The 13,899-nt window shown below is 45.5% G+C and overlaps 1 protein-coding gene across 5 annotated transcripts in view; it reads left to right on the top strand.

Annotated features, from left to right (window-relative positions):
* LOC144098333 (potassium voltage-gated channel protein Shaw-like) overlaps positions 1-6,394 on the top strand; it is a 107,626-nt gene extending 101,232 nt beyond the window's left edge. For 2 of the 5 annotated variants that reach the window (XM_077630892.1, XM_077630893.1), the window contains exon 4: positions 1,979-6,394. In XM_077630892.1, the coding sequence (XP_077487018.1) occupies positions 1,979-2,040 (62 nt within the window). In that variant the 3' untranslated portion in view covers positions 2,041-6,394. The remainder of the gene's footprint in view (positions 1-1,978) is intronic. The other 3 variants (XM_077630895.1, XM_077630894.1, XM_077630896.1) reach the window with 3 other exon arrangements.
* The last annotated feature ends 7,505 nt before the right edge of the window (positions 6,395-13,899 follow it).

The following is a 13,899-nucleotide window of genomic DNA, read 5'->3' on the forward strand; positions in this document are numbered from 1 at the left end:
TAACTGCTGGCATTTACCCAGCTGGTTTCAAAGCAGCTCACCTGGGTCCATATTCTAACATTGATTCCCTATAAAGACCTGAAGCGAGCACCGAATGGCTGAAGCAGCGGAAGCAGTTGCGGCTTGGAGGTTCCACGAAAAGTGCAGGGCATGTGCAGTTGGACAGCTTACTACAGTGGGACAGAAAGTTTGAATCTCGCTTCATTTACGTAAACCGCTTTTACGAGTGGGTGTGCTGCATTGCTTTTTCGGAGTAAACGCAAAGACTCACGGGGGAAAAAATAGGCTGGCGGTTTAGACTTGCTAAGCACGAAATATGGCGCGAAAGCGCAGTTTTTGCAGGTGGACACCACCGCCACGTATCTGAAAGCGCGATTGAAGTGTCCGCTGACCCAGAGGGCCAGTTGTGCGCATCTTGAACCTTCTTGTCGTCAATGCCAATTTACTCAAAGTACGCCGGCGGCATATGCTCCGGTGTCACGTTTCTGCAGCAGTGTTGTCACCGTCAACACGTATCGCTCTAGTGCCGTGTTCCTGCCACAACGCTGTCCACGCCAGCGCATGCAGCGCACATCTCTCTGTGACTACCGCCACATAGCTCAAGGCGCGAATATTAATTTGATAGTAGCATTGGTTGATGAAGAAGACGATGTGCAATGCACAGCGTGAGAGTGTGTCGCAGTTTACCACGAGGCGTGATCGGCTGCGGCGGTAGCATGAATGCTCTCGTGCTGTGGCCAGTGAAGCTCATCTGTTCGCGCCGCCGGTGGTTCCCTCGCTTACTTTTACAGGTTTAATCGCTTCGCGATGAGGCAAAAAAAAAAACGAACATGCAACGGCTGTTGCATTAAACTCTTTCAAACGCAAGTGAAACTGGCGGTAACACATGTGCACAAGTGCCAGCCTACGCCAGGATATTAACCATGGCAGCGCGCGCCTACGTTTCGAGATGGTCTATTTCTGCGAGTTGAGTTGAGTTGAGGTGTTAAATGCTACAGGTGGGGTTAGCCTTGCTTTATCTTCCGGCAATTGCTCCACCGTAGCGTCCTTTCTATATTAAAATGTCCTAAAGACTGTCGCATCTACCCCGCTATGCGCACAGTCTCTTGTAATAGCACACATTCTCTCCCACAGTCATCATCTATGCACCCAATCAATCCACACAGTCCACTACACAGTCCACTCCAGAGGTCACAATATATGCACATATTCAGTCACAGTAGAACATACGCCATTGTAGTACTACAATCCATACACACATTCACTCACAGTATAACGCATTTCTGCGCTCACGTCATGCACATACGCAGTACGGTATGGTCCTGTGATGATACAATGAAATCAGTGATATCGCACCAAAAATGAATTAGTGAATAAGCGATGCCAGAGCCAATGACGACTGCGATGTAACAGGCGACGAGTGGAAACAATCTGGAACCGGAAGTATCTAGGAAACGAATTTGCCGTGGTTATTTGCGTTGTCATCGGAAACGCACCGCCCTCACTGAAGCACAACACATCCAAAAACAAAACTTAATGTAAACATAGAAGCATATAACTGTATTCTGCGTATGGAAATTTAATTTTACTCATGAACAACAATAACCAAGTTTTCGATCGCTGCTGCGAAACTGCGGCAACATCCAAGTCGATTTGTCGAACTGGTGCGCCTCTTGAGAATATTGATGCTGCAGCGCGGACTGCCGCGTCTGAGGCCATACGCTAAGAAATATATTGGCCCAATTTAACGCGTTCTGGTGGCGACGCTTTGCATTGCAACTGAGCAGCCCGACGGTACATCCACTATGCTGCTTCAGCTGATCGGCAAGAGTTTCGAGGGATTTATCTCTCGAGGAATCGAAGTCATAATAAGGATCCTATACTGCAAAGTACTGCTTAACATGCGTGAGTGATAAAGAAACCGGCGCAAAATATCAGTGCTTTTCATCACTTTGTTTCCTGCTCTTTTCTCGCACAGGTATATTCAACGGCGTCACCACACCGGACCAGGCACCAACTATGCAGGCCAATTTTGCGTAAGCCCCGCGGTCCCCGTGACTCATCCCAACGGCGCACTGTGCTGCGTTGACTCTGGTGGCCACGCTGTTTCTCCCGGAAAGTGCGTCTCGCTTGCCACTTGTGTTGCACAGCCACTACTAAATCTATACTGGCAAGCGCTGAGGGAGCCATCGAATAGTGAAGCTTGCTTTTAGAAGGAGCAATCAGTGCGTGCAAGAAGTGGCCGTCTACATTCGTGACCCCTGCAAGCTTGCCGCTGACGACAGAAGTGTTCTGGCCTTGCGGGTGGTTGCTTTCGGATCTGACGTGTCTTACTGCGCAGTGCCCAGAGAAAGTGAAGTGAGAGCAAGAATTTAGTTGTAATAATTTCTTGCGCGTTATATGAAACAGTTGCTTTCGTTTTTCTTGTTTTATGTGCGTGCGGTGTAATTAGCAGCACCGTGCGGTCTTGGTTTATACGTGATTCATAGCTGATCTCGCTTCTAGATTGACTTCAGTAGTAGGTTTATAAGAGTAGCTACCGACGTAAGAGGAGTATTTCTGCCAAAGTTCATTACATCTGCTGGAGATGGCATACAAGTGTAACAAAAGAGTGGTTCATTATGTTCGGTTTCATGATGACTGTTTCTGTGCGATTGAAAGATAATATTGCAGAATCTCCCAACCTCTCGTAAGGGAAGCTTGGCACATATATCAACCTCGCACGCTATCGTGCAAATCTGTGTAGTTATAGAAGTGTGCAGCCTTGCATACAGCTTTACAGGTCATGACCAAGTACTTTTAGAATGAGAATAACACTGCACTGACAAAGCCCCCACGGTTTGCTTCCTTGTACAAAAATCTTTGATGGAAAACTTTTGCATGGCTGTGCTTTTCGCGACTTGGCACCAGGAAGGTTGTTAGGCGGCTGTCACTGGCTTTTTAACTTCGACATGATTTTCTAAAGGTACTCTACCCTCGTTCAAAGAACCACTTTTCTGCAGTAGTTCGCTCTAGATATGGACATATCTGCCTCTCAGTTAACCCTGATTTCTGGCCTTGTCGATAAAAACTGAGGCACATGTTGACATATTACTATAGAATATATAAGCGTATCTATATATCATGTATCAATACAAGACAGTTTCGCCTTCTTGATTCCTTCGGTGAACCAAACGTCTTCAGGAGAGGAAACACACTGCATACATATAACTCAGGTATACCCCGTACTATTGTACATACGCTTCTTTTTCCCGACCAAGCAACGCAGATGTGTAACTCTGTGATTAGGGCGACACAGACGGCACAGCTTTCACTTAGTCTATAGGAAACGCGTTCTTGAGACGTTAGCTTAGAGAGCTTCTAGCTTACAGCAGGAGATAGCTCGTTTGTTGCGATACTCATTACGTCACCGTTGCGAGTGCACCTTTCAACGCAGACGTACGAAAACGATTCTCTCAAGCACATAGTCCCTGAACCGAGGAGCCGCTCTTCCTGTTTTACACTCTCGTCAGCGTTGCCCACTCAAACTGCCTTTCTCGCCTTTCGTTGTCTACCTTGTTACGGCACCAGTGACAGGTGCACGCCTGATATTAAGAGATCGTTAAACTGCGCATCTTTTCGAATGACGCGATGATACTAAGCACATATCTCTGTCATATAGTCGTGTTAACTCCCTTGATCCTGATGTCGTCAGGAGGAACGAACACTTACTTTACTATTTTCAATAAGGTTAGGTCGTTATTTAGTAGAACGAAACACAGTGCGTAGCTAGTGATCATAAAGTCCCGGATATATTATTTTCTTTCAAACTTGTCTTTCTATTGGCGCTAGGGCCACATATGGTTGTGATAGAAAGCGACGCATACTGAGTATTACCGTGAACTTGTGGCCGCCATACAGCGGCAGAACTCATTGCTTCATTCCTGGACCAACACTTTAGATAGTCGTAGTATCGAGGATTAATTCAAGCTGAAAAGCAAAGGCCACACGCCGACTCCGCTGTGACATTCAAACATCGCGTTAATCAAGATGAGCATATCATAATAAAACTTATGTACGAAAATAGTGCCAGTAAGAAATAATCGAACACTCTTTTTCAGCCAGAAAGCTAAATGAAATTACTTGATATACTCCATAGTCTACGTTTCAAAGAATAACCCGAAATCTTTTTTTGACGGCATCACTGGTGCTATATTCGTGGCCATTAGAAAATACAAGGATTGAAAAATATGTGTGCTTGTGTAAAAAAAAAAAAGCAGTGAAACAGCGGCTGAAAAACAATACAACCTAATGCCGGATAGTATATTAGAATTCCAGTAACTGAAATTAGGCAAGGATTAGGCTTTTTGCAGTTTTGACAGTCACCTTGAAGCTTATAGGCAAGAAGCAGGAGACGAAAGGATATTAGCAAACTATATTATTTTCTAATAAATTCTAAAATAACCACTTTTCCTCTGGTGATTAAATAATCCCAGAAGAGGAATTGTAACAAGATGTGCGCAATAATACTGGCCGATGTGAAAGTGAGGAAAAGAAGCGCACGAAGAAGTACAACTGGACGGCACAAGCACAATAACATTGCCGTAACCATTCGCACACGCTACATCGCCTTCTTCTCTAGTAGATAAGTAAAACGTAAGAGATTCTGGAAGCCCCTCGCTAAAAAAATCGTGCATGCTAAGGTGAGGAAAAAAATTTCATACGGCATTTTCTTCCCTAAGTGTCTTTTCTTCTAAATACTTCTAAATGTGCATGTGCGAACCACCTGCTATTATTAGCTTGCTCTAATGATGAAGTGCACCTATCTTAGGCTTCCTTTCAAAGAAGTTATCCATGAAAAACGAGGAACTAGACCCTTTTACAAGCTTGATAACTTTTCATGTATACTCTATCGAACACACAAGGAGATTAGAAACCCAGCGTTGCCTTGACTGATGGGCGAGCAAAGTGGGACCAAATGCAAAACAAAAGCAAAATAAAACAAAGACAGTCGAACCAAATGCGCGCGTGGGGAAAGGGCTCTGATTTCCACACAACGGCAGTCGCCTCCCCTCAAGTCGACGATTTGGAAAAAAAAAGAGCCTGCAGAAGACGTACAGACTGTGACGTCACGCTTACTGTCGTTCACTCAGCGCTCATTGGACGGCCTTCAGAGCGGGCTATTCGTACATCTCACCATAGCCTCACAGTGCCTCTACCGGCATAGAAGGCAATGAAGAAGTGCCCGTGTATCTGCACCCTTCGAGCTATCGGCCGCGTATCAGTGATTCTGCGCAGCAACTACCCGTGCCACCATTGGTGAAAGAGAGCCATTGAACGTGGCCGACGGCACATGCGTGGTTCGACCTCGAGCCTCGATCCTGCTCGCTGCGAATGGCGACGTTTCCGGAACGTGATGTCGTGGTGATCACGTGAGAGTGACGTCGTCGAGAGTGCTTTGCTGTGCTGTGTTGTGTCAGTGCTTATACCGAGTGACACGGGGCAGTGAATTATTAAAGGAAATGGACGGAAAGGACGTTTCGGCGATACATTTGGTTGTGCTGCTCGCTTTGCGCAGGACGCCAGAGAAGACACCTCAACAAGCTTCCCTTCGGTGCCGTCCCATTGTGGTGTGCAAAGACTTGACTTTCTGAGAGAGAGAGAAAAATATTCACGGCGCTTTGTCGCGACGGTGCGCTGTAATTGCAAACATTTCGCCCTTGGGCTATACTTATTCCAGATGTGGGAGCCGTCGCAGTTCCGCGGGGCCTCGTCACTTCGAGTTGTGTGCTTTTCTGGAGGTAATGCCTATGCTTGTCTATGGTTGCTTGGAGGCAGAGGTTGTGTTCACAGTGATAATGATACTCAAAATGCCTCCCGAACAGATAATGCAACGTTGCGCTACATTTCGGGAAACAATGACTAAGAAGAAGAAGCGTGTTAGCGCTGTCTCAAGTGTGCAACTAGCAGAAACCTTGAAGCTCTCTCATACTCTAGGCGGTCTTAATGAATGAATTCACCCTGTTTAAAGCGCAATTTCTCACTGCCGATCGACAGAAGGCTTCAATGACGCCATTAATTAAAAAAACTAGTGCATATAACTAGGACACGGACAAAGAAGAAGACAGGCATAGCTCGCAAAGCTCGTGTCTTGCCCTAATCCCGCATCATTGAATTAATGATGACACACCAACTAGCCCAGCTCATCGCCTTGATTTCATGGACGCCACATTGCATGAACGCCACAACTTCATGAAAGAAAGTTCAAGCAAGAGAACGGAAGCGCTTCTCATGCACATAGTTAATGGAAACATAGTGAATTCGTTTGCTCGGTGGCGACGTTACATGAATTGAGAGAAACTTAAAAAATACTCGAAGTTATATAATTGGTCATTTTAAGAGGAAAAGCCAACGCAAAAAAAAAGAAAATAAACTGTTGAGCTTGCTACAGGCCTCCAAAAATTCTTTGTCGCGCATTTCTGTATTTGTTGCCATCACATGCCGTGCTCAGTGATGCCCGCTTCTTTAGAGGGGCTTATTTGACGTCAATGAAAAAAAGACGGCACTATTGGCGGTTCCATTTATATGAAGATAGAAAAGTGCGTATGCTGGTCTGATTTCAAATGTTTAATATGTATTAAAAAGGACGCAAGAGAAAAGGATATTACATGCGCTCATACCCAGAAATTCTGGACGAGGGCATTTTTCAACAGGAAGTTGCTTATGAACGCAATTTGTCTGCATCCCGTAAGGTTCTACTATAACAATCAGTATATGAACAGATCTATCTCTCTTTAGGACGCTTGCATTTTGTTGCTATGAACGTTTTTGCTGTCGTGAAAAGTGCTGTCCGTTTCTTTTCCATGACATTCTCAACTACTCGTTAGCGATGGACAAAGTTTAAAAGAAGGATATCGCTGCTCATCGGAGGAGTGGACCATTACCTTCAATATTTTAAAAACAGTACCTTGCAATCATCCGCACTTGCCTCGCAACTAAACTGATGTTCAATAACCCTGGGCTTGTGCATGAGCTGCTACATTATAACTAGCAGTGCTGAGATACAGATAGCACATGAGACGACAAAATATCAGCCACTCTTAATGTTCGCTGACCTCGTTACACAACGTCAAAATTGGATTTATTTTTTGAGAGGGTTATGCATGGGTGTGTTTCTAATCTAGCCGAGGTCTGTTTTGTTTTTGGGTGTGCTCACATTTCAGTCATAGAGAAACCCTTTCTGGTATTACTCGACTCCGGGCGATGTTGTGTTACTGGTAATCATGCACAACACATGAGTTTAACTTGCCCTTTCTTTATAGCACAAGGCCTGTCACATGGGAAGTTTAATGAACTACCTTTTCTTCAAGGTTTTGCCGGTTGTGCGCTATGCTCTAACGAAAAACTTTATTATTCGTGCCACCAGTAGATATTTAGCTGACAACGTACTTCTGTCGATGGCAGTGAGATATAAAGCTTCCGTACATGAGTGTTATACGTTCAGTGTGCATATCATTCCAATCATTCATTTGTTCTGCCTGCTGCTGATGACCATGTGATAACGAAAGGTTGTTGTCTTCTTGGAATTTTGTGCTGATTATGTGTGCACATGCATGCACCATTCGTCGAGAGTAACGCTCGCGCTACAGGAGCGTTATGCTTCAGTGAGTACCTCGCGCTGGCCAGCCTTGTCCAACTTCCACACTTGAATATTCAGAGACAAGGACGAGCGAAACCCGCCGCCTCTGCTTACTTTCTGGCAGAAAACCCGGAGACGAGCGGGATTCGTACGGGACCGATTTCACCCTACGGAGAAAATCTAGTCGCTCCCGGCTACCCGTTAAGAATGCATGCATGAGGTTGCGCTCTCGCCACCTCAACTCAAATTTGGCACAACTCTGCGCACATCAAGTGCGCAGCATTTCGGCGGCGGGGATTTTGCTCGTTCATGATGCGAACGTCCAAGTGTAAGCGTAACTTTGGAAATGACTGTATGCCTGTTACGAGACGTTGCTTATACTGCGTTTGTAAATCCTCGAATTTAGAATGCGCACTTTAACGAGGTGCACAACCATTGTGTGTCACTCCGCGCTGATGGAGGCACTGCTTTTAAAGAAATATATGGCGAAGTTTATTAGTCAGTGATATTGGCAAACCCAAAAGAAATATTTTGTGCTTTTTAAAAAAACAAGTTGCATGATGTCGTTTATTATGTGCGAAATCGAGCTGAAAATGCAAACTGTGTCCGTGATGTTTTCAGTTTGTTGCATTTGCCGAAGTCACTAATTGCAAGGTCTGTGTCTCGCCCAGCCGAACAAGAGTTGAACATTTTGGAGTGCAGGAGAGGCGGTTGTGGCTACAGCGTAGCCACGTCTCATCAGACAGTTTCTCTAACGATTTATATTTTTACTTAGATTGTCATGAAAGGAACGGGGCGTGCGAATTGCGCAGAGTTTTTAAACTGTTACGTCAATCGATTCGGGTGATACGGCCGTTTACATGTTCCCTGATAGAATTCACGGAAATTCTTCCTTCTTAGCCTCAACCAGTCAGTAGGTTGTATGCAAATCCCAATGCACTCAAAGGAAGGCTTGATGAGAAACGAAAACAACAAAATATTTTGAGTACCATTCAAGTCCCAACGTCGTCTTCGGCCTAGCGAAGAGTAAAATAGACATGGCAATGCTTTATAAGCGCACGGGAGTTGTTTGGCAATTTCATTTTGCAACGCTTGTAATTTTGGCGAGCTTGACTAGAAGTCGTAAGTAAAAGCATTCTTGACTGCATGCTGTAGGTGAGGAAGAAGATGAATTCGCATGAATTTCTAACAAAAACAAAAGCACTATGATGATGAATCGTTTGAATGAACGACAGACATTTCGTTTTACATCCAGCAATACTCTGCAAACATTCTTTTTCTGCATGGCCTAAAGTACGAAGCAGGCTAATCCTCAAAAACTTATTATGAAAACGGAATCTGCAAAGGTCTTCGAGCATATCCAGCTTCTGGCTTCGGTGCACTAGGAAATTAAGGCAGTTCGAGCCGATCATCTAGTGTCTAGACGGGGGAACGGAGCGGGTCTTAATTGCTAAAATATTCGTACAGCCCTCAAGGCTGCTTTCGCAGTTTTAAACTCGCCCGGCGCACTTAGCTTTCTGCTTTACTGAAAACTATTGCCATAGGAATGGCAGTGTTCAAGTGGAGCCTGGAGCCGGTACTGATGATCAGTTTTTCTGTAGATAGGCCATGTCGCTCGTAATATCCGAAAATTCTTTCACATTTTCACGAAGGTTCGCGATTACTCTTTCCCCGCTATCAGCAACTATTTGTTTTGACTTTTTGCTTAATACGAATGTTTCTAAGAATTAAAAAAATAGCAATTTGGGGCTAATCAGAGAAAATCTACAAAGGTGACATTTCCCGCGTGCTGCAAGTTCGCTGACAGCGTTCAAAGTCGGTGTCGCTAAAACTCAACAGAAGCCGCATTTCATTAGGCTTTGCTTAGTGCAGAAAAGGGCGCCTTTTTCTTATTGCTGTGGTGCTTTGAAGGGAACTGCCGTAACGAGCATGTTCTTCAACGACAACTGTTCTTTCGCGCTGGCCGTCGCATTGGCTCTATAGATCGCGCAGTCAGGCTGTGTCACGTGTTATGTATAGGACCGCTCTTTCTGATTCCTTTTCGAGAAAGTATGCTTGTATATACGATTCATTACCGATCACGTGAATCTTCGAGATCATCATATTTTGATAGCCTCATCGTTGGAAACACATCACCTGTTTTTCTTTCGTTTACATGTCGACGATATGATCATTGCCAAAAAAAAATAACTGCTTGCGGATATAGCCTTTCTATAACTAATAAATTTTTGGCTTATTGTTTGTAGCCATGTAGCATAATAGTGAGCATACTACAATAAAAAGTGCTGCGACAGAACGTGTGTGTGTGTGTAATTCGTTATTTCTCAACTTAATTATTTTCTCATACGTGTGAGAAAGAAACATCTTCCACTTACCGCAGGCTACGGATCGCTTTCTGAATTAGCTGCTAAACGATTAAAAAGGCGTGTAAAAAGATACATAAAGCTCTCTCAAGTGTCTAAAATTTAAAGAAACGATGTCGAAGAGCATATGCGCATTCAGGTGTACAAGCACTGTAAGCACAAGCAATGACACAAACAAATAACGCCGCAAACAAAATAGAGGCGAAAACGAATCCGCCGCTTTACTATTTTACTCCATAATAACAACTTCGTATTACAATTTGTGGAGACTGCGACAAAACACGGTGGCCATTGCGTCAAGCTCTACATAACTTCATAAAGGCACACCAACTGCTGTAAGCATTATTCAGCAAATTCACCAGACGCTGCGTTACGTAGCGTCTCACTGCACTCCGAAACAACATGTAATAATACAGAGGTGCACAACACTGTATGTATGAAATCAGAATACAACATCATCATTATCATACCACCACCACCGAGGTTGCAGGACAATGGCCTCTGCCACTGATAAGCAACCAGCCCCGCGCTGTAGCCGCTTAGGCATACAACGTTGACATACTGCTCTGGACGAGTCCCAAGGCCGAAGGAGCACATGTAAGCAAAGACTCACAACACTCTCCTCTAAACTTTCTGCGCGGCCGAGTTCCCAACCACATCAGCCGACTCACGGGAACTACACCCCTCACCAACCTCTATCGAATCACCTGGACTACAGACCACGAGGAACTGGGGAGAAAGGAGGGGGCATATGTTCGAGGCATCATCAACCGAGCGGGGGTGCCACCCACCATGCTCGCTTTTGCCCCTCTACCCCCTCCACGTGTATCGAACGTTTTGATTTCCACTGTCTTCGCCACACCCGAGCCCCCCCTTGTCATCGGGGATTAGGCACCACAGACGCCGTCTCCTGGCGGCACATACATATCACAAGTTTCCAAACCCCCATAGACTACAAGTGATGCAACCAAGATTATATATGCCGGCACGTGTTCCATGTGCCAGGCCCGCCCTACACTCTTGCACATTTCGTGGGGATGTGGGGCCAAACCAAACAATCTACAGACGGAAAACACGTCTGTTGAGCGGTGGGAGGCGCTGCTGACCAGCGATAACCGGGAGGGCCAACGGGCCCTCATCCAACAGGCACGCAGGGCCGCTCAAGCCAGTGGAGCCCTGGAATGAAGGCCTCACCCATAACCAAGAGCCACTCATTTTTGTTTAATAAAGTTTTTCATCCTAATCCTCCACTCAACTAGCGTCGCAAGGGAGAAATTCGAATATTGACTGCGTCCAGCTCTTCAAAAACGGCAACTACATGCACCGCATTACGACAACCTCTAGGACCATAAGGACTTCTTGGTCGTAGGAGTACTCAGGTAAGTGCCGCTTCTGTTGGCACAAGAACTGTTTTGTTGGCACAAGAGAGCACGCGAGCGCTGTGCTCTCTTTGTCGGAAGTCAATCTGCGCCATGTTCTTCACTGGGGCTCCGTTAGAGCCCATCCGCTTGCCCTGCAACAGCTTCGGTTTCTGGTGAAGCCGTGTGTTTACTTTTGACTTGCAAGGTACGAACAACTTCACAAAATTTGCTTTAGGCGGTTCGACTGATAATTAACGAGGCCAGATGTATTTATTTATTTAGAACATACTGCGGGTCCTTGGGTCGAAGCAGAGGGGGCATTAGGATACATAAAATCAATAATGAACAAATCGAAAGCAAGCAAGCACCAAATTACACATTTTTTTAAATCGCACTACGTAGCAGTCAGTAAAGTATCGCTCTAGTCCGATATTGTGTGAGGAAAGAAAGAAAATTTAAACCTATCTGTAAGAGCTCAGAAGGGTGTCATTGAATCAAGGAGATTGCACTATACAAGCAAGGTGTCGTCTGCTTTGTGGAGATTGGATTTGTGCTTTCGGTGACTCATTTGAAAACCAGAAAATAGCCACAATCACCACCCACCGACAGCACAGAAAAGCAGCGCAGGTATATAAATTTTGTTTAAAATTCATCTCCCTTGATGGATTATTCTGAGTACACTACACTAACTCGCTTTAGAGCAGGAGAGTGGTGTATATGATGAACCTTTTGTAGGCGGGTCTAATAAGCATTGTGATCATAAGCCCTTCCAAATTTCGAGACAACAGCATCTGGTTACTTTAAAGAGTGCGACAAGAAGGAACAAACAAGATGCGGAAAAACTTAGTCAGGCAAGAAATAAATTAACAAATATGGTCTTTCATAAGTCACCGGGACTGGGTTGCGCCATTTTCATAAGTTGTCATGACTCTTCAGCACTAACTTCTCGACAAATCGCGTAGATATCTTACGTCTGACGTAAAAAATGGGTGAATCTGGCCCCTCATGCGTTATGAACTTACACTTATTTGAACACCTAAGCAGAAGTTGTATTAAAAAAATAGCTTTTTTTTACATCAGTCGCAACGGACAACAACATGAAACATCCAACAACGCTACACATCTACAGGGCTACAGAAGCCACGGGCAGTTTACTAAGAGATCGCTTTTTCGGACGAAGAACACGCCGCCCTACTGGCTTTTTTCTTTGCGGGCCTGACAAAGACCAGTGCTCCCACTAGACGTCGTGTAGAAATAAAGTAGATATATTTTTCAGTTCATGCAACACCATGATGCCTCAACAAAGTTAAAAGGTATACTTTTTTTTTGGTTTTGACTTATAGCTTACAGTGCATCACCGGCAGGAAAAAATGGTCGTCACTCGGTAGCCAAGGATTAGTTGTGGTTTGTTACTACTGCAAATACGCGGTTCTCAGTGAAAAGACTTCTGCAAAGCGCCATTATGTACAGGCGCGAGCAAAAAATATTACCACAAGTGACGCGTCGCAAGAGCGGCAGACGACAACGATCGGCGCTGCGGTTACGAACACACCGATAACAAGGCGTGTTCGCAAACTGCGGCCAGCCTCGAGGCGCGATTTTGCCGCTCCGCTGGCGTCATTTGTGCTTATCTCTTTTGCTCGCGCCTGTAAGGCATTGCAGTTCTATGCTGGCCGTTTTGAGGAACGGCGACTAATGCAAACGCTGACCATCATCTGCAACTTGTGGTGGCGTTTAGACTATAATTCTAGACTCAAGTTAACCTCTCCGAGTTCCTTACCGAACGCGCGGAACGCTACATTATATTGCCGCAAATATTTGCAGTGTTTGTTCGTTCTTCAAATTTGCCGCCACACCACTGTATCGCGTTGTTTGCGACGCAAGACGCGACTAGATTCACCTCGATTGATCGCAGCCAGGCAGAGCTGATTCTATGTTGTTCCGGAATGTTCTAGTAACTTTGCACGCTTTATCTCGAAAGCTCGCAATCAGCTTTAAATTGAGCACGGACGACAGCGGGGGGCATTCTGTTCGACGACCACTGAACACCTTTGTCGCTTCGCCGCCGCCGAGTGATTCAGTCCATTGTGGGCGCAAGTCATCCCGATAAATAGTTTTGTTCTAGAAGACATTTTGTCCGTCTTCATCGCTCCTTCGACTGCCGTCACCACTACGTGACATCTGGTGAAGGTGCTGGGTAGCCTTTCATGTTCCGAACGCCCCTTTCAAGTCGTGACGCCAGCCCTCAGCGCTTCGCACCCGAGGACGAGCCAGTAGCTCAGCGAGCCAACCGACGTCTCCAGGGAGAGGAACCTGAGTTTGGGACCCTGCCGGACCGCACCAGACCGCGAAAAGACGCTGCTACGAGCACCGCAACCTCGCCGAAGATGTCGACACCGATCATACTGCAGCAGCCGCGGGTGCCGCCAACATTTAATGGATCCCTAGGCGAAGACCCCGAAGAATGGTTGGACCAATTTGAGCGCGTGGCATCATTCAACAAGTGGGATGATGCGGAAAAAATTGGACACGTATTTTTCTCATTGGATTGCTCCGC

The sequence above is a fragment of the Amblyomma americanum genome, chromosome 7 (genome assembly GCF_052857255.1).
Source record: "Amblyomma americanum isolate KBUSLIRL-KWMA chromosome 7, ASM5285725v1, whole genome shotgun sequence".
NCBI lineage: Eukaryota > Metazoa > Arthropoda > Arachnida > Ixodida > Ixodidae > Amblyomma > Amblyomma americanum.